The sequence below is a fragment of the Brachycentrus maculatus genome, unplaced genomic scaffold, assembly GCF_059751285.1.
Source record: "Brachycentrus maculatus isolate JH-2025_06_01 unplaced genomic scaffold, ASM5975128v1 h1tg000370l, whole genome shotgun sequence".
Lineage (NCBI taxonomy): Eukaryota > Metazoa > Arthropoda > Insecta > Trichoptera > Brachycentridae > Brachycentrus > Brachycentrus maculatus.
Window position 1 is genome coordinate 2,204,266 of NW_028281119.1, and position 25,633 is coordinate 2,229,898.

General features: G+C 30.4%; 1 protein-coding gene across 2 annotated transcripts in view; it reads right to left on the minus strand.

Moving 5' to 3' along the window:
* The window catches only part of LOC148303390 (CD151 antigen-like), a 278,505-nt gene that overhangs the window by 75,444 nt on the left and 177,428 nt on the right, over positions 1-25,633 (minus strand). For both annotated transcript variants that reach the window (XM_088270105.1, XM_088270106.1), the window contains one exon: positions 21,646-22,267. In XM_088270105.1, coding sequence (XP_088126231.1) covers positions 21,646-21,816 — 171 coding nt within the window. In that variant the 5' untranslated portion in view covers positions 21,817-22,267. The remainder of the gene's footprint in view (positions 1-21,645; positions 22,268-25,633) is intronic.

Below are 25,633 nucleotides of genomic sequence, written 5' to 3' on the forward strand. Positions count from 1 at the left end.
ATTTATTTTATATTATAAGATAAAACAAATCATACAAAATTCTGGTTTAATTGAACGAATATTTGTAATAACACTTACCAAATGCAGCAAAATTGGCAGTATTAAAAACACGCTTTTTCATGTTGGTTTTTTAATTTATAATATATAATTGAACATTCTGATACAGTAAAAATATACCATCATCAATAACAAATTTGTATGAGCACTTACAAAACATAGGGGAATTTATTTCCTGACTTCCCTAAGAAAGCACTTAGGCCACGTTGTATTGAGTAAAAGTATCATTTAATATGATCAATATTGCTTTAAAAAAGGAAGGAAAAATACACTTAAATATTCCACACTTACCCAACTTGAGTTTAAAATTGTAAAAGGATCATAAAAACATGGCAACTTCAATATAGAGGTACCCCACTTGATATTTAATCTTCTCGCTACCAGTAAGATTTTTGTTAGGTTAATGAGATCACTTATTTACCGTGTACTTCCCTATATTGAATATTTTATTGATCATACAATTTCATTTGGTATTTGTATATAATATCCTTCTATATATATATATATTTAGATTCGTCTCCCCTAAAACCGATTAAGGATTTCAGTTTATGTATGCAATATAATATTAACTGTATAATATTTATAATGTGAAATTATCGGTGCGTACGTGTGAAGAGATACAAAAGAGGCGAAGATTGTTGGGGTGACTTTCTATTGTCTCTGCCTAACCTGTAGAGAAGTGGTGTGATGGTTAGTCGAAAAATAAGTTTTTAATAAAATTAAGTGGATTTATTACTATGATTAATTAAAGCTCTCTATGCTTTTATTTAGTAACATTGTAATATAAAACCATATGTAATAATTTTGACATAATAATATTATAAAAAATTCGACTAACGATTTAGTCGATACTATGCACGATATGTTTACTGCGTTATCCATATATGGAGTTTGTATGAACATATGATTTTTTTAAGAAAAAAATACTTTACTTCAAACACATTGAAATATTTGACATTCGTTTTTATGTATTTAATAGTAATAGGATTTTTTAAAATAATTCAATTCATTTTATAGACATTTCTTCATCACAATCATAAAATTAAAAAACGCAGTTTACTCCAATAAAGAGACTAAGCTCTTGTACTTTGAGAGGAACTTACGTTTATTGTTTATTGTTTATGTTGGGGGTGGTATAATTAATATTTATTTTATATTTTTTTCTTCTTTTTTTAAAATTATTTTAAAAACAATGAAAATGAACAGGAATCTATTAAAAGTCCCGGTTAAGATATTTTTATCGCAGATTTTTTTTTCAAATATCTTCTTACAATACATTTTTGAAATAATAAAAAACAAACACAAAAGCTTATAAGAATTTATGTTATTTACCAGTATTTTAAACAATACGAGCAAAATGGAGTTAATGTCAAAAAAATCTAAATCAAAAATATTTTTTTTCCTTCTAATTTTATGATTTGATCAGTTCCTTAAGTAAAAGGGTTAACAATGCTATATTTATATTGGTAAACCATGAATGAGGAAATAGTTAGACTGCACCGTAATGACTTCATTCGGCGGAAGATAAATAATTTTGAGTAGCGTCTGTTTTTTACTAAAGAGCATGTTTAAAAACAGACACGTGTCAAAACAGACATATGCATGTATACCTACTAATAATATACAAGTGGTAAAAAAAGTTGAAAGATCTAGTATCCTTGATTAGGCCATCCTGTGCAAGGGTCTGCAATGTGGCGCCCGCGCCCGTGAGAAATTTTACTACGCCCTTCGACCTTTGACTAAGTCACATTATTATGCAATATCCGTAAAAAAAATGGGTTACAAATGACGTGAAATTAGTATATTTAAGGAATTTATTATGTTTCGTTTTTGACTGTTAAATATTCTTCTTTTTTCTCCCACATAATGCATACTTGAAAGCAATATAAGAAGAGTGTAAGAATCCCTTACTGAAAAGTGATTAGCCCTCCGCTTCAGCCCAAGGTAATATTGAAAAAATATTAGAGTGAAAAAAAAAAATCACACTACTCCCCTGGGAATCGAACCCGGGACCTCCAGCACGGTAGCCAAGCGTACTGACCATTACACTATCGAGGCAGACATATTCAAATTAAAAGATATTGTAAACTCTAGTGTATTTCGCGAATTTAAATTAAATTCATCTTTTAAGAAAAATATTATTTATTATTTATCAAATCATTTTTGAAACGCCACCATTATAATGACCAAAGCTGCTGTATCAAGAAAAAAAAGAGGTAATATTTTTAAAATCATAAATTCGCTATCCTTTTTTTATATTCTTCTGACATCGTTACCTCATAAATTATGTTTCAAGCCTTATCAGGACCTCAAAGAATTGCTCCTTCTAGGTGAATTCTGTCTTCCTTAAAAAAATATTTCGGTTTTTTAAATTACATCGTTTCTCCCCTAATGCGTTGCATCATTAAAAATATCAGAAATATACGAAGTTTATGGAATTGCTACGAAATAAATAATAAAATCTGTATTTTGTTTGATTCTATCTTCATTCAATGGTGCATAGGGTACCATATCGGACGTAAGTGTAATATATTTTATACGAAAATTGGAGTAGAGTAACATTTATTGCATCGGTATTCACATTGTGGTAGTATCTATCTTTTTTAATTTAAATTTTACTTGGTAAATACCACCATTTTAAAAAATCTATTGTGACACGTGTCACGTGTCACAATAGATTCGAATCCTTCAACGCTCTACGGATAAAACTCTGAAATTAAGACAAAGATTCACAAACACTATTTGAAAATGAAGAAACAAAATAGATGTCAAAAAGATTTTGAGAAACATTGGTATTTACCAAGTAAAACTTAAATAATAATAAAATACTTTATATATTTATCTACAATTATAAAAATATATATTGTAATTGCTTACGTGTAATATTTTCCTAATCAATTATTTAAGTACAAAGGTTATTGAAATATTGGATTTGTTTAGTAAAAATATTCTTAAGATGACAAAAATATTGGATTTGCAAATAGAAACCCACCCCCAAAATATAATTATTGTTTTGTATCCTACATCCCGCAGGTCTGTCACGACCATCCTCACCCCGTTCAAAATGATAAATTATTTGTCTCGCAGAATTAACACTAAAACAAACAGGCTTGGACAAAAAAATATGACGTGGGTAATTTCGAGAAAAAAAAACACTAATAACTTGCTGTCTATTATTGTTCGAACTATTTCATAATCGAACACTTTATCAATATATTTTGAATATTGAAAGCATTAACTTTGTGGATCATAGTGATATATTATTTTGAGAAATAAAAATACTTTGTTTTTTGATCCACTCAAAATTTTCATTAAAAACCAACTAGTTTCGGCAAAAAGCTGTTGCCCTCTTCAGGGTTTATTTCACGACTTTCAGTCGTTCTATGATTGGCAATTATACTTCTTCTTCTCAAAATTAAAGATCAAGATAACACTGCGTTAAAGCAGTGCCCTATTCATCATAGAGTGCGGATAAGGGGTTAAACAAGGAAGAAGAATTGGTAAATGTACAAAATTAATTAATATTTGGCTCAAGGCGGATAGATTATTTATTATTACGTACCGAAATACAATATCATCAATAAATAACGTTATATTAGAGATTAATAGCGATGTTTGCGTCTCAGGGTAAACCAATATAAATATAGGGTACATATTATTAGGTTCGTATCAAGAATTCCAAGAATAAGCAAGTTAACGGGAATAGAAGAAAATTGTTTATTTATTTTTCCACTCCCACTGGAACAAAATTATTATTTAAGTACCATTAGGTTCCCTTTTTTGCAAGGGACTCGTCGATAAAAATGAGGAATGTAAAACTATACCAGCAAATACGAGTACGGGTATGAAATACCAAGTTCCCAAACCAACGTTGCCATTATCATTTTTCTACTTAATATTACCCCTTATAGAGTAGTAATTCTCTTTATGAGATTCTTCAGTAACGTCATCTCTATCAAATCAAATACATATATTGAGGTGGAGACTGACCGGAGCATTTCGTTGTAACGTAACACGTTACGATGCGAGCATTCAGGCAGTCAGTACACCGAGCCGAGCGCTCCATCCATAGTTTCGGGTGCTCGGTGATGCTCGCCGCGAGCGATGTTACGACGTTATGTTACACTGAAATGCTCCGGTCAGTCTCCACCATTATATTCCACTCTAAGATAAAAAAATCCTTAGAGCACAGGACTTTTATAATTAAACTTGCTTTTATGTAATTAACAAGCTTTCTCTGGAAGGATACGATGCGATGCTCCATGTTATATATTTCTTCAAAATAATTGTACATTAATGTTCATTTTGCACGTGCTTTCAATAGTAATGGTTACAGATCTCTTACATCAAAGGACTTAAATTTTAATTAAGATGTTTTCCAAGAACTCCAGCGAGATACAAGAATCATAAAGACTCAAGTCTCCAAAAAGCAATTAAGTCATATCAAAGCCTCCCGAACATGTGATGTGTTTTCTAATTATACTTTAAAAGGTGCGGTCGGTACTAACACTTTCTTTGTGGGCGCCATTTATCGCTACCCGTAAAATGTACTCGACAATAGGCCCCATAGTCCTAGAGTACCATTCTATGGCCAAGAAACTGAGAAATTGAAAGGAGTTTTATTGACTTTATCTCGAGTGCTTTATAAATATGTAGGCAGGTCTTAATGGTGCGTTCGGCAGTTGAAGTGGCCGAAAGTTGGGCTCCTGTTTATTTAGATTCTTTTTGGACTTTCGTGACTTTAAAACTGTATAATACACTTTTGTAGGTTATAGAATACAAAGGTGCTCGTAATTCCAGCTACCTAAACAAACTTAACCCTTTGGAGGTCGTTAGTTAAGGGAACAATTATTTTATTGGTTTGGAACGAAATATGACGTTGGAATAATTAGGTAAACAAATATTGATTTTGGTAGTTAAAAGAACTTAGTTATATGTAAGTGAAAGCAAAATAAATATGTCCTGATAGAAAATTAAAATTTCCCATGTATATTAATATTAGAAATGTTTTCAACAAAATTTTTCTCCTCACAAAAAGATTAGGGATGGGTTAATATTATACTATATTTGATGACTTTAACAGTGATTTTATTTAAAATATTGTTATTTTATTAGAACGGCAAGAAGCGGCGTGATTAAATTTATTATTATTATTTTTTAATAAAGTTAAAAATAGATTATAATTTAATCCATTTGATTGACATTTTTAGCGATTTTTTAAATGCACATGTACATGACAGGAAAGCCATTATAATTTACACCCCTTCAATTTTTTTTAAAGGACAAAAGAAAATAAGAGAATGTTTAACAGAAAGCATACAAAAAAATAGTAAAATGTATCGAAAAAAATGAAAAATCACAAGAAAAAATAAAATCACCAATAAACATTACGTTTGTCTAATTGTCTAAATCTAGCAGTACTGAGATGGAACAGATACTCTTGGTAGGCCGTTCAGCAAACCAATCAAACTCCCCACAAGCTTTACCGACGGCAAATCGGTTCTATACTCAGGAAAAACAATAAGTCTGTGTTGCCTGGCTCTAATGTAGTTCTCCGGTACATATAATTCAATGCCCTCTAAGATGTTAGGATTAAAAACTAATCCGTTTTTAGTGATGGTTAAGTAATAAGTTTTTTTAAAAATATATAAACAATGGTCAGTGGTAAGTCGAGGGTTATTGTAGATGGTGTGTGGTCTGTATTACCTCGATTTGTTATTAACGATGTGAGTAAATTTCTAAACGCTATTTGGTTCAGCCGCTCATTGTTGGTTCATTTAAAGGCTTTTGGCTTGCTGGAACAATCACCCGTGTTAGTTTATTAATCCTAGTGCAGGTACTGTAACTATTCGTAGGGGAACCTGTTGCACATAGCGCATGCTTCAAGTTTTTTTTTTTAAGTTAAATTACTATGAAACGGTAAAGAAAAATAAAAAAAATTGTTAACTATTTTTTTTGTATTTATATATCTTTCAAAATTAAATTAATGATTTAAAAGTCAAAGTAAATCGATGTTGTCTTTCCTAGTATAGTGGTTGGGGCAATTGGCTACCGTGCTGGTAGGTCTAGGTCCGAATCCCAGGGGGTCTAAATAAATATAAGTGATTTTTCATTGTAATATTTTTTTAATATTATCCTGAACTTAGTACCTGAAGGGGAGAGCAGATCACCTTTCTTTCGTATATTTGACGATCAAGATAACACTACTTCTATACGATGCAGGCCCTATGCATAATTATGTAGGTACGACTAATATAGGGTTATAAGAAGAGATCACCGTAATTGTTTTCTATCCCGCTTATTACTATTTGCGTACAAAATAACTAACTAACTATCACGCCGCATCTCTGCAGGAGTAGGAAGAGAGAAAAGAACGCCACAACTTGTATTTGCAAACAATATTCGCTTCTCAACATTCATACATACATCGTTCACTCCTTTCAAGAGCGTCATAAATAAAAAAAAAGATTTGTCAGGAGAACGTTTTTAAAGTTTAAAAATATAATACAATGCATTTAAAAAATATATCAATCTACTTATTGAACTTTTTACTGTCCAACAGATCTTTTTAGGTAAAACCTGAAGGTTTTTTCTCCATTTGAAAAATATTAAGTATATTTTAAAAAAATAATTAAACAATAACATTTCCTCAAAATGCAAAAACAACACTTTCTGCCCTGTAGAGGGTAAATATTAAGTGAAAAATATGCCGCTTTTGCTGGGATATAGTACATTTTCCGAAAACATGCATATCTGAAAATTGACGATTTTTAATTTATGACGTTCTTGAAAGGAGTAAGCGACATCTCCTCACACATACCAGTCGATTATTTCAACTCTTAGCTTGAAAACTTTTAGGTATTTTAAATAATTGAACACGCTTAGTTTTCTTCGGTCTACCTCTGCATTTCTTCCATCTACGTCCGCCTTATGAATTTGTTTTACTGTTCTTTCTTCACTCATTCGACTCACATCTCAACACACCTTTCTTAATTTTATCGAAAATAATAATCTCGGCCGTGCATTCATTCCATATATCATCATTCGAACATCTGACATACATCGTTTCGCCACATACATTTTTTTAACGCCATACATAAGAGTAGATCCAGAACAGCTTTAGTTGATAGGTTTTTATTTACAACATTTTGAGTGTGTCCAAATACTTGTTTACAAAATCTGGATTATCTCCAATAACAGGAGTTATTTTCATATTATTTTTTGACATCTCATCAAAGATGAAGAAGAATATGGAAGTCAGGGCATTTACGGGGCTGACGACTGTCATAGGCTGGTTTAAGTGATCACTTTACACACGAGTAACATTCACCAATTCTACCCATTATTGACAACCACACTTCTCAAATTCTTGGAAGTTCTATGGTATATATATATGAACCAATTTCGAAACATTGTTCTTGAATCACTAGAACTTTAATAGAGATATCTATTGGTGAGATAAAATCAGTAATAGGTTTTTATTTGCTTTCAGTGCACTATTCACTCTGTCCCAGATATAAGAATAAGCTACTTTATTCAATATCACTTAAAAACATCCGGAAGTTCAACATATAAGGTACATATGGTATAGATGGAACATATCTAAGGTCCAACAGGTTCCTCTATTTCCTGTAACCTGTAACACGTAACGTTCCCATCTTGTAACGAGTGAGGTGGCGGCACTTGATTGCAGCCTTAACCTCGGGCGTATGCCACAAATCATTTTCACTTATAAAAGGTCGCATTTATTATATTATAAATCTTCAAACACGCGACTCCATGGTAGCGCAGTACGTTTTAAATAATCAATCTGTGCCACTCATTTGTATGAAGTGGAGATGAAAAGGATACAAACTATAATAAACGCCATATTTTGACATTTTTATGGATAAAATTTAAAAAAACAATATTCAAGAACCATGTTTAAAAATTGGTTCATATATATAGAACCTCCAAGAATTTGAGTAGTGTGGTTGTCAATAATGGGTAGAATTGGTGAATGTTACACGTATGTAAAGTGATCACTTAAACCAGCCTATGACGGTCGTCAGCCCCGTAAATGCCCAGACTTCCATTTTCTTTTTCATCTTTGATGAGATGTCAAAAAAAACAAAGTAAAAACATGTTTTCTCGAGGATCTCAAGTATGTGAATTTAATCCAAGATTCGGACCTTCCATATAAATCGATAAAGACTTTGCTTAATAAAAGCTTTCCCTATTCCAACATAGATGGCGGTTGTGAACTCACATGTCCTGTCTCACAAGTTTGAACGATATCTCAAGGAGCTCCAAATATTTGTAGTGTCTTTGTCGATCATGGGTAGAATTGTGTAATGTTAGACATGTATAAAGTGATCACTTAACCAAGACTAGGATGGTCGTAAGCCTTGTAAATGACTAGACTTCCATATTCTTTTTGGGTGGATATATTTTCAAACTCGTAGGGCTATTATCTACTGACCATTATTCCATCAATTCTTTTCCCTTAAAGTTTAATGTCCTTCTCTGAGCTCTTTAACTTATGTGTATTATATTAAATAACTCATAATCTTATCCCTGATCAAAGATTCTGTAGCACAGGACCGACATAGTTTTTTTTCATTTAATAAAAGATCATGTTAAAACCGCGTTAATCGATAAAAAAATCTGGGTAGATTTATTGATTATTTTTTTTATGAACATTTTTTTTTTTAAATTTATGAACAATAAATAATTCATTCATTTTATTAAAGAACTTGTCTCATTTTAAATACTGTTTCTTTCAATTTTGGGTCTACTTATCATACTTAAATAAGAATAAAATAATTAATATGCCAATAATTTACTCATAAAATATTACAGGACTAATTTAATTTTTATTTAATATATTACGAAATCCAATTTAAAAAATAGATTCATTGTTGATATAATTTTAACTTTGTAAATATGTAATTTATAATATAATATAATTTATAATATATATATATATATATATATATATATATATATATATATATATATATATATATATATATATATATATATATATATATATATATATATATATATATATATATATATATATATATATATATATATATATATATATATATATATATATATATATATTTATATATATATAAATATATATATTTATATTTATCACAGGCAATAAAGCCCATATATATGCAAATTATTAAGATTGTTTAACAATACATGATTATTTATTTAATATATTCCTTTTATAACCCCGTTTTAACGTGCAAAGCGTAACGGAACGGAGTGAGCACTTACATTATTTCGTAGGGTTGTTTTGCGATGTCATTTAAAACAAAAACTATATTCGAATATGTCTGCAAATGAATTATTAAACTCCCAAGGGTGGAGAAAGAGCTTTCATTGCAAAATGGGTATGGTGACGTTCAATAGATATTTTGGAGTATGAATTTTTAAACGCATCCGATGGCAGTCCATTTCCGAACGTGAATATTATATTTTGCTCAAAATGATGTCCCCGATCAACGGTTAAAACTATTGTCGGTCTTGTACATCCTCCCACCCTTTATAAATACCAGTTTACTAGATATACCCGTCACGCATTTCTGTGACTCAATCTGGTTAAATGAAAAAAATAAAATGGAAAGCATACATTTTCATATGTATAATTTAACATTGTTAGAAAAGTAATGTAATTTATAGTAAAAATTGTAAATCTATGAAACAAAAATGCAATCAAAAACATTAAAAGCTCTAAGCTTCTTGATAGACCCTCCAAATGAGTAGGTTGTTCGCCATGAGCAATGTCATATCAATCAGTCATATTTCCAAATCTATTGATTAACTACCTTCATTTGAAAGAAATTCAAGACCACTGTAAATAAACAAGTTTCAAAAATTATTGCAACACGGATGTCCAATAATGGACAGAATGGTGAACGTTACACAAAAGTACGAGTATACTTCCTCTTCTTTCCTATAAAAAATATAGATATTATATTAGAACCCTTATATATTATTAAAGTACCCGTTATAGTATTCGTTATGTTGCAACTTAATTTTCTATAAATCTATATATTATAATATAAATTACGGTAATATTTAACGTAATTGATTTTTTTATATCCTTTAAAAATATGGGGTTTGGAAAGACGTGTTACCTTTCCGGCGGTCAGCCCTTAATTGAATTCTGTGTTTCGTTGTATCCCCTTACCCCTTAATGAGTATCTAGGCTACTACGCATACGACTGCATACATAATGTCTAAACTCTAAACGAAATTCTCACATGTGTTATCTTCACTTATGTATTTCGAAAACACATTACGTTTTTCTTATAGTCACAAAATTATGGCGGTTTTCAGCTATAAAAATACTCCATTTCATAAAATAATAGAATCCTTCCTTTAAACGAGGAAATATCAACGTTTGCTTTTGCCGTAACTTGTAAGTTTCTGTGTCGAAAGTTTTGAGATAAAAGGGTCCCATTTTTTCAAATGTCATATAAATCACCAGCGAAATAAAAGTGTTATAATATTATATGTTAACATGATTTATGGCTTTCCTGATATGGGAAATGTACGAGGTAAAGAGTCTAACTGCGATTTGTACGAATTAAGAATTTCCATTCCATTTACTATCGTTAGAAGATATTATTTATAAAACAAAAGTATTTTATTTGACGCGATGAATTTCTCGCGATAGTAAGGAAAAAATAGAAGGGGTAAAAAATATATGATCGTAATTTCGCACACCCTCTAAAGTTAAAATAAAGTATTTTTTGACATCCGTTTTTGTCCTCGTAAATTTAAATTTTAATGTAAAAAATAATTGGTTCCGCCTAATTTTTACACGCACGGAAATATTAGACAGTTTGAAGGCCACTAAGGGTTGGTTTCGTTATAACGTTTGCTACCAATTATACCTGATTTTTTTACAAAAATTGGTACGGTTATCAAGCTACAACATATCGTTTTTTTAACTACCTAATAAACAGGTTAATATTTTTTTAAACCATCCGTTTTCGCTATGACAGATGTTAACATTATGACACCAAATTAATTATGCTCTCAGAACGAATGGTCTGCGTTTCCTAGCTTTTACGTGGTCATGATGCAAGCTTTTATAAAATCAATGCAACAAGCTTACGTAAAGCAATAAAGCCATCTCAAGACATGAAAGATATCTGAACGATAAATATACTTTTCTCTGTAAACTCGACCTAGATGCATCAAATCTCTTTGCATATAAATTCCAGCAACATTTTTGAGAATTTATTCTGCTGTAATATGTATTCTTAAATTTAATAGAATTTCTAAAAAAATGATTGAGAGAGTTGGAATAATAAATGCAAATTAGATTAGGTCACTTTGATTTATGATATTACCCAGACACTTGTAATTTATTTTTATTCAAGAATTTTTGTATGAAGACGACTTTTATAATTTAATTGAAATAAATATTTTTTCATGAATTATTTGGCTGTCATAAATCACTTTGTGGTAATAGATATTACCGTATAAAGTGATATGACAGCCGTATATATACGTTTTAAAATATCAAACATTTTCGAAGATACGACGATTTATACACAAATGTATCATTTTTGCAAAATATGTACAAAACGCTTGCTCCTGGCACCATTTAGCGCGCAGATCTGCCCGACAACAATGTGTTGATATAAGTACGTATGTATATGTAAAAAAAAACGTCTCGTTTTACGGTGTTTCATTTAGCGATGCAACATTTTGAATTTCATTTACAATAGGATACCATGGTCGGATATTAAATATATACTTCAGGTTTATATGAGGTAAAAAATATATCATTTATATCTTTGTTCATCCAATTAGGAATATAATTCGAAATCTCTTGAATGGAATCTAAATATTGGTTATGTTTTTTTGTTGTTGTTGAAGGAAGACATTGTTCATAAAAATCTAAGGCGAAAATGATTGATATTCATAGGTAGAATGGTAAATGTAACACAGTGTACCATATAAAGTAATCACTTGACAGCCAATGAAAGCCAGATGTTCTGTAAATACCCAGACTTTAGACAATCCCGTTTCAATAGTCTTCCTTATATTCCTGGAATATTAATAAAAATTCTTGATATGAATAACCTCTAAGTGGGGCAAATCCAGTATTTGTGAACAAAAATTTGGACACTTTAATGTGATATTAAAATATTTATATCAACCCTTAAAACATGGATCTGGAACATTATGTAGAGGTAGAGTACCTGAGGTTTAATAATATTTATAACATTTTAAGTGTGTCCAAATACTTGTTCAAAAATCTAGATTATCTCCAATTGTGTAAGTTATTTTTCATTTTATTTTTACATCTCAACATAGATGAAGAAGAATATGGAAAATAATCATCTCACCAATAGATGTCTCTAGTGATTCAAGCATAATATTTTGAAATTGAATCAAATATATAGAACTTCCAAGAATTTGAGTAGTGAGGTAGAATCATGGGTAGAATTGGTGAATGTATAAAGTGATTACTTCAACCAGCCTATGAACGTCGTGAGCCCCGTAAATGCCTATACTTTCATGTACTTAATAATATTATCTGTGTACCTAGATAAATGTACATAATACTCGTATTTTATTGACATATATCTATCATGATAGTCATAAATTTACATATTTCGTTTGTATGGTACATATCATAAATAACAGCTGTTTGCTTCAAGCATGTATGTTCAAGTAATTATAAACAGGGGGGGGTTAATTTTTGTATAAGGGTTGTTAATAATAATACCGATAATAGCACAGCAGCTGAACAATAGAAATATCACATTCAATTAACAATCATCCATCCCAAACGTTATATACAGCTAATTACATTTGAAACTTATTCTGACGTTCGTCTTACATGTAGGGGATAATTCATCCATCAACGTGACAAGTTTCCTAACGAATAGTGATACCAGAATCTATTGGTTGTGATCCGGATATGTTAAGATAACAAACTATATAGCACGAGAATAAGACTACTTCAATTCTTCTTTTACAAACGTTATACATATGAATCTACGTAAATTAAATTCAGTCATATTGTCTTGCAATATAAACCAAACACAAAAAACGCTCTTATTACGTACATTAGCCATATAAATATGAAGAATAATATGGAAGTCTGGGTATTTATAGGGCTGACCTCTCATAGTATAGCCAAGTGATCACTTTAAATTTAGGTAACACACACCATTCAACCGATAATTGACAACCACACTACTTAATTTTTTGGAAATCCTATATTTATATATATCATAAATTTCATAACGCTTTACGTGTGAGTTCACTGGAGCCATCTATTGACTTGAGAAAGCTTTTATAATACAGAGACACTTTTATTAAGATGTAGGTATGCAAGATACTAATCGAATTATTTTACATACTGGGAGAAGCCTGAAAACATTAATGATTTTCACTTTTATTCAACTCATAATTTTACCAGTTATTATATATATATATATATATATATATATATATATATATATATATATATATATATATATATATATATATATATATATATATATATATATATATAAATATATATATATATATATATATATATATATATATATATATATATATATATATATATATATATATATATATATATATATATATATATATATATATATATATATATATATATTTATATATATATATATATATATATATATATATATATATATATATATATATATATATATATATATATATATATATATATATATATATATATATATATATATATATATATATATATAGTTGGAAAATTTGATAATCATTCGAGTTCGTGATAAAGTATCGGGTTTTTATCGCCAAGAGATTCGATTGCGATTGATTCCCTGGACATTTATCTGTTTATAACGATTTGGGTATTCCAAAATCGGTATTGGATGCTGTCAGGATGTTTATATTATCGACACAAAATGCACCCCTTGCTTTATTCCCAAAAAAATAATGTTTAATTTACTGACAGTTCAATTAGCAATATTGCGTTCATGACAGCACAGCTAGGGTTCCCGCTAACCGTCATCTTAATTGGATCTGCTTTCTCGACATGGAGTATGCACAAGTTTATAGATTAACGCAACTTTCAGATAATCGATGACGCGATCAAAATTGTGATAAAATACCCTGATGATACCTATGACAAGAGCTTCTATGAAAACACAAACACGTCAAAATTGAATGTTAGTTTGATTAAATAATTAAGGGTTAAAACAAACCCGGAAACCACTCCGATTTACAATTTTTTTTATCGTTTTTTATTTATCTTGAATATATGACACATATATATCGCTCACTCCTTTCAACAACGTCATTTATCAAAAAACTTGATTTTTCAGGAGATCGTTTTTGAAGTTTAAAAATAAAACAAAATGTATTAAAAATAAATATCAAGCCACTTATTGAACTTTTTACTGTGCAGCAGATCTTTTTAGGTAAAATCTCCATGTTTTTTCTTCATTTGAAAAAAAATTGTATTTAAAAAAAAAAAAAAAAAAACAATACCTTTTCTTCAAAATACAAAAACAACACTTTCTATCCTGTAGCGGGTAAATGTTAAGTTAAAAATATGCCGCGTTCGCTGGGATAAAGTATATTTTTTGGGCATTCCGAAAACATGCACAACTGAAAATTAACGATTTTTGATTTATGACGTTCTTGAAAGGAGTGAGCGATTTATCTTGTAAATGTCGCTCGAGAGTTTGGAAATTCTAACAAAATAAATTTTAGCTTGCAGCCAAATTCCACAGATTTTGTAGTCAAATCTTATCGGTAATTAATGGAGTTCAAATAATATTATAATTATTGTATATACAATTAATATAATTCTACAATAATTTTATTTCAATTGATATACACAATTAAAGCAGAACATACAAAGAAGGTTAAATACATATTTTAATATTCCGACTGATGTCAAATTAACATGTCATTGTAAAGAGTACAAAAGGCTTTTCGACTTATTACTGCTGTCACGTTATTAGATAAACTTCATTATTACATTGTACTTCTAAGGCGCTTTAATTACGTTTGAAAGTATATTACTACGCATAATACAACTAATTAGATGTTCCTTTTTATACAGAGAAATTCAGTAGCAAGGAAATTAAGTTAAATTATAAATGAACTGTAGAAAAGACTGTGTTTTAATATCGTATTTTTAATCCATCTTGTCTTACCATCTGTTAAGGAAATTATTTTACATTCCTTTGAAATACACTCTGAACGTTTTCCGGGAAAGGAACTCTTCTTTTTAATTAAAGATAAGAAGCATTTTATACTTAAAGAAAGGAAATATTTTACGAAAAAATGTACATTAACGTCAACTGTTTAGCTTAAGACTGACTAAAACAGCGATTTAAAAGAAATCATGTAAAAAGTTTGCAGTGTTTTTTTTTAAATAAATATTCTCAAGAAGAAACATCAACAAGTAAGTTACGTAAGTCTAGCGGAGGAACCTGTTTGCGTTGAAACCAGTCGATATTATAATTACATTTTGATAAAATGTAAAGTTGACAACTCAAATCGGGTCCCACAGTTAGTGCCGCAGACTTCTTTTTTTTAGTTTTTGATAAAAAAAATATAGGTTATTATTGTTTATAGGTTTAATTTTTATAAGTTTTATAGGTTTTTATAAATTATATTTTCATTGATTGATTCGGCAGTTACTTTGTGGTAAAATCAATCCATGTTTAATTAAAGTTTAACTTTGTAAATATGTACCACTATTTCTTAAAATCTACTGCGACATGTGTTTCGATGCATTCCACATCATTTTCAAATGACAAACGGTATTTGTATTAAAAATAATTAATTATACTTAGCTCATATAACTTATTGCTGCAAAAGAATGAAAATTTTGTAAATTTTTTCAATTATAGGTCATCGATTAAATAATGATTATAGTGATTCATGCACTATGTTTCGAAATTGAACCCTATATTTAGAAGTTCCAAGAATTTGAGTAGTGTGATTTATGGGCAGAATTGGTGGATGTTACACGTGTGTAAAATGATCAATTAAACCAGCTTGTGACGGTCGTAAGCCCCGTAAATGCACAGACTTCCATATTCTTTTCCATTTTTATTGAAATGTAAAAAAAAGATTAAAAATAACTCTTATTGGAGATAATCCAAATTTGTGATAAGTATTTGGACACACTCAAAATATTGTCTATAATCTTAAGTTAACCTGTTAGATTAATCCAAACACTCGACACAGTAGAACTTAAATATAAAAAATAATCCTTTTTTAATGTGTCAGTATCCCGGTAGCCTATTTACAGAATTAAACGGTGTTAAATATTGTGACAGGCGAGAGATTTTATCAGTAAAAGTATGTAACTAGTTCTTAATAGCCCCAAAACAGAATAACGTCTACATCAGATTAACACATCAAGGGATCATAAAATTAGAATTAAGTGGGATGGAATGTGTTAAGTCTATTAAAGCGTACTTAGAAAGCTTCACAGGTAATTGGGATATTTACTGTTTGTTAATTGAGAGAATGAATGACGTTGTCATATTTGATATTCATAAAATCTTGAAAATAAATACATAATATTTATTCAGTTTATTAATATGAATACCGTTCTGGAGATCCCGGGTTCGATTTCCAGGGGGAGGGTCAAATAAATATAAGTGATTTTTTCACTCTAATATTTATTCCATATTACCCTGGACTGGTACCTGAAGCGGAGGGCAAATCACATTTCCTTCGTGCGTTAACGATCAAGATAACACTGCGTTTATGATGCAGTGCCCTATGCACCATTGTGGTACGGTAAAGGGTTTGAAGATGAAGATTAATATGAAAATATAATATTATAGGTATCTCAATTAGAGATGAAATATTTATAATTAATATACAAAGGAAGATGTTAATATAAGCATTTCAGATCTGACGACCTGGCATTTGGGTCGCTTCAGTAATCACTTTATACACTTTAGTTATGTTCACCATTCTGCCCATTTTAAACATCCAATTTTTAAAGTTGCAAATATGCAAGTTTTTATATACTATTTCTTGTTTTAAAGGTTTGGAAGAATAACGGAAATTGGTGCCATCAGTTGAGATTTTTTTTATGTTTCATTTTATTTATATTAAATTTGTATTTAGTTTGCATCTTTAATATTGATATATCATTGGTGGTATTTTATGTTGTTTCACATTTACTTTATGTACACACATAAACTTCGCAACTTAGTTTTAAAAAAATGCTTAGCAAGAGCAGATCTGTCAGGAAGCCTATATGCTACTGTAACAGATCTGGGAATGCGGTGGGACAGCTTTCAATATATCATTAGTAGGGTAAATAATCCGGTGACTGAATAATTACAAATAAATGATCAAAATATAAATTTGATTATTGACATCGTAATTATTAAATAAATTTAACAAAAAAGACAAATTAACTGCGAAAGCTTAACTGGCAATACACAACGGAAACCTAGTACCATTAAAAATATTGTGAAGCATGAAGTTGAAAAAAGAAGCATAAAAGTAGACTAAATGCAGTCGGAATACGATCCCTCAGACGAACAGTGTATGGTAGATGTTCGAATCAGTCAATCATGGTTAGAGTAGTGAATGTTGCACGTGTGTAAAGTGATCACTCAACCGGCCTATGGACGGATCATGAACCTTGTAAATACCATGACTTGCATATTCTTTTTCATATTTGTTGAGATATCAAAATGTATAATAAAGTACGCTCTAAGAAAACAATAATATTGGGCAATTTATTTAGCCCCCTTTCGGACAATAATCATTTCAAAGTCACTTTACAACTTTCAGTAATTTAATATAAATATGCTTCTTACTGAATCCCAAAAACTAACAAAACTTCCACCGAATCAATTTAAAACGTATAACTTAAGAATGGTTTTATGTAATAATACCTTAACACGAGTAAATCTTTGTTTCTCGGTCATTATTAAGTTACGTAAAGCGCGTATAACAAAGCACAAGTGTGTTTCTGCATCAAAGTTCGTGATTCTACAACAATGGAAGCTTCCTTACGGATGTCCAGCGGCTTTCAACCTAATTGGGATCCGTCAGTTTTACAAAGCTATACAAAATCCCTCGGTAGGTCTCTATCGGGCTTAACTTGATAAAGAGAAGGGTGTTTGTATAAACCGGTAGCATAATTAATATGCTACGTTATAACCTTCATTGCTTATTTTAAAAAAGGTTGTAACACTTCTACTTTTTTAGATTTGTGACATATAATGGCCCCTTTCCGGTCAAAGATCGAAAGGGGAAAATGTTAAATTTTGGTTTTAAGTTAGTTTTTGTTTGTTCTCGTACTATGTGAAATTATTTTATATTTCTTTTTACACAGATAATTTTTTTACAGAAATAAATCATGATAAATTTAAGTGAAAGTACCCCCAATTAAATTATTCCAAACTGAAGACAATAACCCTTCTTCTAACCGTTATCCGCACCCGATGCTGCATAGGGCACTGCTTTATACAATATAAACGCAGTGTTATCTTGATCGTTCTTAAGATATGAAGGAAAGGGGATTAGCCCTCCGCTTCAAGTACCAGTCCACGGTAAAAATTATTAAATATTAGGGTGAATATCACCTAAATTTATTTGACCCCCCCTGTGAATCGAACCCGGGACTTCCAGTACGGTAGGAGAGCGTGTTGACCATAACACTACAGAGGCGGATAATGTATATATATATATATATATATATATATATATATATATATATATATATATATATATATATATATATATATATATATATATATATATATATAATCACATACTTGTCAAATAAGGAGATAATGCGGCCGAATGATTCGAACTATTTCGATACTACCAACCAACCAGAATTTTTCATCAAGCTGTTTCAAGCAAACGATTTATGTTATTTTAAATCCTAGTACAAATTAACTTACACAAGCTTGTACGAGTTCGAGTGTGCAACCACTAGCCACTGAAGCCATCATCCATTTATTTTTCTCATTTAACGGTTACTTCATATTTCTCTTCCTTCGTAAAACCCAATATTTAGATAAAAAAAACTAAAGCAAAGTGAGCACGTTATATGCTGTGAAAATTGCTCAGTAGATTGGATATGTAATTTGAGGTGAAAAGTACTTATAAATTATTTTAAAAGCTTTTCGTGTGTTACTTATGTCATGAAGAACCTATTGTGGATCTTGTTTGAAGTGGGAAACCAAAATTTTATCAAGATAGGACGATATATTACATCCATTGTTATATCAAGCCTTTAAGCTTTTAGCCAGGCATTCTGGATTCCTATAGCACGACCCGCGATGAGAAAGGATATAGGTTATAGAATTCAGGACTCTGGAATAGCAAGGTGGAAAATTTGGGGATGTTATGCGAAGATAAGCATAGCGATACGGGTACAAAGTGACGGGGATGTTGAAAGATGTACGGTAAAGAAAATACTACCAGTATATTTAACCCATCTCTCAACTTTGGAAAATGATAATCAAAGACAAAAGCTTCCGTTTTCATTATCATATCCAAATATATCTTACCTTGTAATATTACCAGTTCATAAAAATTGTCATTCAAAAGTTTATTTTAAAGATATTATAAGGCTGAGAAAAATATTTTCAATTACTCAAATTTCACATAGAAAAATATGATTATGTATTTAGAAATGGTTACATGGAATACTTGTTGTTTTATCATTATGTTTTTTTTTTAATATTTATAAGTAAGTGAAAAGATTATGAATACGTCATATCAGTAAGTAAGATTAAAGATGAACAAATGTTTTACTGATATTGACGTAGTTACGCAATTAAAAAAAATTTAAAAAATAAAATATAAACAGGTGTTCTTACTTGTGACAAGTAAAATCATGCATTTGACGAAAAATCGTTGGCCGTAATCACAGCGCCATCAGTTGAACGTTACAGCAACAGAAGTTTTATTAAATATTGCTCATGGCAGACAGCGAGCTTCTTGATAGCGGCTGTCACTTATCATTTTCAATGTTTTCGATTGCATTAATGTTTCATTTTTTTTTCATAGCTAAATTTCCTTAATTTATTTGTTCGTCTCCGAGTGTAATGTTCAGCACCGTACTTGAGGTCCCGGGTTCGATTCCCAGGGGGAGGGTCGAATAAATATTAATGATTTTTTACTCTAATATTTTTTTTAATATCACCCTAGACTGGTACCTGAAGCGGAGGGATGATCACTTTCCCTTCATGTTTAACGATCAAGATAACACTGCGTTTATATGATGCAGTGCCCTATGCACCATAGGGTGCGGATTCGAAGAGTTTGAAGAAGAATTTATTTATTATTATTTGTAATTATTGATATTCATTATTCTTAACTTATTTTGATTATTTTCAAAGTGAAATTGTACATATTTAAAAAGTGTTTGTTTTAGTTTCTTATTTTTCTATTTGACCAGAATGAGCCTTACCAACGCGTGGTCGGGTACAACCAGTACATTAATAAAAAATGTAAATGCCGAATGAAAAAAAAACTAATGAAAATACTCCGACGTGGTGTGTTAGATTATCCGTTGTGTAATTTAATTATGACGATATGTGTTCAATCCACACGGGGTTAGCAGGCGGACCGCAGAACTAACGTCAATTAGGACTTAGGCTAGATTAAGGACGGGAGATATCGCCTTTTCGAAACTAACGATGGGATAAGATCATTTGTTTTCAGGAGGATCAGAATGGTTATTTGATGAGCTCGTTAAAAATTAATTGAATCACCTACATACCCGATACCCGGCCGTTATTAATGATGATTGACGATACGTTAATGTGATTGGATGGATTCTGTTCGGAAATAAACGAAAACCGCAATTAATTATATAAATGGGAACGGTAAAAATGTATCGGAAGTATAGGTATAGGCTAATCATCGCCTTTCTCGTTATTACGTGATGAATTATATAAAGGAGTGAAAAAGAAAAGTATATATACAGGGTGAATTATACACATTAATTATATACAGGGTGAATAATGAAACATTAGTTTGTTTCGTCTTTCCCATTCACATATATTTGATATATCTGCTTGGAGAAGATGAAAATCGTCAAAATTTGTCACCTTCAATCAAAGCTTTAGGTCATCCGCAAATAACAGAAACAATGAGTTATTATATATTACCATATTAAAAATGTGTACTTTCTATTTTCATTATTTTTATTTTTATGTGAATTTCTTGTGCAGAATATGGCCAAGAAGTGATATTTTTAAACCGGCCAAAATCTAACATCTTCGTACTTAATATAGTATTTTTCCTCTGTAATCTTACCTCAGCATTGTAGTATGAAGGATGGTCATATGGATCGAATTTTACCCTTGTCAAAGATGTTCGGTATAATTTTGATGGTAAGTTCACTTTTATCTTTTATATAAATAATCATTAATGACACTCTCCTTATCATTCATCGTTCACTTTGTGAAACACCATTTAAATAACACTAAAAACACAAAGTGAACGAAGAATGATAAGGAGAGCGTTTTATCACCATACCACAAAGTTAACACCGCTTTTAATATACAAAATAAATCATTAATGAAATTAATTTATTCTACTCACCATAAAGACGACATTAAAGATGTGTAGCACGTATTTGAGAAAGTTAACGCTGCAGCAGTCGGAATCCCTTGTCTTTCTGTGTTCCGAACTCCCTGCGCCGGTACTGGAAGCGCTACTAGTCCCGAGTAGAGCCCCATTACTCTCCTGATTCTTGCTACTGTTCCCGTTCATCTTTGCAAACGGGACTTCCCAACTTCTCTATTCAAATCTCTCACGAGCGACGCTTCAAGTGTGTATTACAGTTTTAGAACCAAAAATATTTGTTCGTGTCGAAGCATCTTTCGAAGAATATATTTCCATGCACCAACTTAAATTACTTGATTGGGTTTTCCATTTCGAATTTCCTTTGTATTCAAATATCGAACGCTTCAAGTTCTCACTTCGTGGATACTTCACATCGCTCTAAATTCGAAAGTTCAACTTTAGAGATGTTCGTTTCTCATCGAAATTTGATCGATTTGCGAAATCGAATTCTTTTTCTCGAGTAGAGATGGGATTGAAATGTACGTTCTACGTGTGCTCAGTCGAAATATATGTCACTTGTGTTTTTTGTTTGTTTCTGGAAATGGACGATAAGAATTTTCTTTGAGCTGCCCGTAATTGTGTTCTCTGTTCTCGCTACCTGAAACAGAATGAAAGGATAAAATCAGGGATCTGCTTTCAAACGAATCTAGCGCTTCATTTCTCACAGACTGACGCCAAAATAATTGAACCTTTGAAAACAAAGGAAAATAACAGGGACTTTTCATAGTTAAAACTGTTCAAACATTTTTTTAAATTGTTGTTATGGCTTTTGTATTATTGATCGAATTTAGCATAATTTATTAAAAATATGACATTTACATTTTTTATAATTTTTTGTGAAATCTCAACAAAGAAGAAGAAAAATATTAATTTTTAAACTTTATAGAATTTTTTAAAATGTATAACATGATACTATGCTCGTAAACAAAAAAAGAAGAAAAAGTCCCTCTCGAAGCACAAGAGCTCAGTATCTTTTTTGGAGAGGCTTAGTGCAACTAAAATTATAAGATTGTATTAAGTAGAAATGTCTAGAAATTGTATTAAATTGTGTGCTTGAAAAAAATTATATTAAACAAATAAAAAAAAATAAAAAATATGGATATCTTAGTATTTACAGGGCTGATGATATATCATAGGGTGGTTAAGTGATCACTTCACACACGTGCAACATTCACCATTCTACCCATGATTGACAGCCACACTACTCAAATCTTTGGAACTCCTAGATATATGATCAATCTCAAAACATAGTACATATGTCTTCACAACAATCATCTATGTTGGATTCAGAAAGCTTTTATTTAGTATAGACCCTTTAATTTGGATGTATGCAAGATCCGAACCCTGGATTATTTTTTCATTCTGAGAAACGCCTGAAAACATTTTTTTCAATTATTTATGTAGCTTATAATTTGACCAGTTATTTTATTCACAACATTTTGAGTGTGTCCAAATACTAGTTCAGATATCTGGTTTTTCTCCGCTTAGGAGTTATTTTTTTTTTTTTTTTACAATTCATTATTTTTTTCACCGTTTCTGCTACCAAATAATGTAAGGTCACCGCATCAAATCGATACAGTGCCAACTTGATCAATAACCAAATGAATGCACGGTGATGAGTTTAGTGCTTCAGATTTTCGCGTAAGAGAGTGGAATTTACTTGATGGCATATAGATGAGCGAATATATGAGCTCAGATTGAATTCTAATATACATTATTGCAATATTGGAAAATAAGTGGAGAGAAAATGGTAGGAAAAGGAGAATATCGCTCATATCATTCTACTTATGTAATTTTGTGCCAATTTGATTTATTTGTTTTCTTGTCTCGTAAAACGTCTCAGAGAGGTACTTGAATTTAAAACATAAAATATCTTGAGGGAATGTTTTGAAATTGCTGCCGTACTAGAGGGTGGCGCAAAATTAATTACTCTATAGGAAGTTTTTTTTTTGCAATTGGCGTCGTACGTCAATTAAATTTGATATTTGTGAATTAAACCTCTGAAGTATATAAACAGATTCAAAGTAGAGCAAAATTAATCATCAATTTTGTTTATGGTTATCCATACTTATGTATTTGATTAAATAAAAAAGATTTTGTGTGACGAAAACCTTTATTTGATATTTTACCATTTTTGAAAGTGAAACAGGTAATATCCGTCAAGTGGCTTTATCTGCCAGCGTTGATACACATTTGTGCCCGTTTTGCAATTTGTTTGCATACTGCAGCTGTTTAGTTGACAAATTTCAAATATGATTGACGTAGGCACGACGCCATTTGCAAAAATTATAACATCTTCCGATAGTGTATTTATTTTGAGCCAGCATTATTAAAACAGAAATCATCAAGATTTTGTTTGTTTAAGGGAGTGTTTTTGCCTAGAATTTTCACTCATGAATTACATTAAATTATGGTAATTTTATTAAAATGAAACACTTGAATATACCACTTTATCGAGTTTTATTTTTATTTACGACTAGTTTCGAAAACGACAGTTGTTTTCATCTTCTGGTACAAATTAAAATTAATGTTTTAATTTGTACCAGAAGATGAAAACAACTGTCTTTTTCGAAACTAGTCGTAAATAAAAATAAAACTCGATAAAGTGGTATATTCAAGTGTTTAATTTTAATAAAATAATCATGTCACTCCACAAAGTTAATGCCGAATCAATAAATATTAAAATTATAGTAACTATAAACATAAAGAGTAAATCTACTCACGAGTAGGTATAGGCTATGAAACTTGAAAGTTGAAGCCTGAGTAGGGGCATGGTAAGCGGTGTAGCATAAGCCGTAGCTAGACTTCAGAGTCACTTGGACGTTAGGTAAAAAAAATGTTTGTTTCATTTGGTTTCATTAGCTTCTTTCTCATTCGTTAAATAAGAGAGAAAAGATAACAATTGATAATGGCTTCGTATTTAATGGTAGCAATTCCTTTTCGAAACAGATAGAACTGAAATGGTTTTTGGAGTAATTGAGTAGTTCGACTGGAGATTGGGAAGATAGGGTTAAATAGTTCGCGTGAGAAGTTCTCGTGTACAAAGTTACGGTTACGTTCTATTTATTGAAGATTCAATAGAATAATGCAAAAGAAAGCTCTTCTTGCTTCTTTCTACTCTATTTCATTGCATAATTCAGTTTCCAGTTTTCAGCACCTACATCATTTTATATAGATGACATGATAATATAAACCGTTTTTTTGTTGTTGTTGTATACACACGTACTTGTCAAGGGTTTAAATCTCACCAATAGATGTCTCTAGTGAAGTTTTAGTGGTTCAAGAACAAGGTTTCTAAATTGGTTCAAATATATAGAACATTCAAGAATTTGAGTAGTGTGGTTGTCAATAATGGGTAGAATTGGTGAATGTTACACGTGTGTAAAGTGATCACTTAAACCAGCCTATGACGTTCGTCAGCCCCGTTAATACCCAGAGTTCCATATTCTTCTTCATCTTTGATGAGATGTCAAAAAATAAAATGAAAATAACTCCCGTAATTGGAGATAATCCAGATTTTGTGAACAAGTATTTCGACACACTCAAAATGTTGTAAATGGTTTATATTAAATATAAAACACGTCTATTTATTTTTACACCTCTAAGAATCGAACTCAGAACCTTCAAAACTGTAGCCAAATACCCTGATTCCTACGCTATGGAAGCGAAATGTTAATAAATGTAATGAAATGTAAATAAAGTTGACAATTTATTAAAATGTAAACCAAACAAATGTTTTTTTTGTATTTAATTGTTAAGTTTTTTTTTATATTTTAAATGCTTTTTTATATTTACTTATAAACAATCAATAAAACTTGTTTATTCATTAGCTATTTGGAATAAAATTCCATTAAAAAAACGCAGAGATATTATTTTATCCATATTAAATGTACGTGCAATAGTTGTGAATTATTAATCAAATATTTCGTTGACTTCAATTCAAATACTTAATTAATATATTATA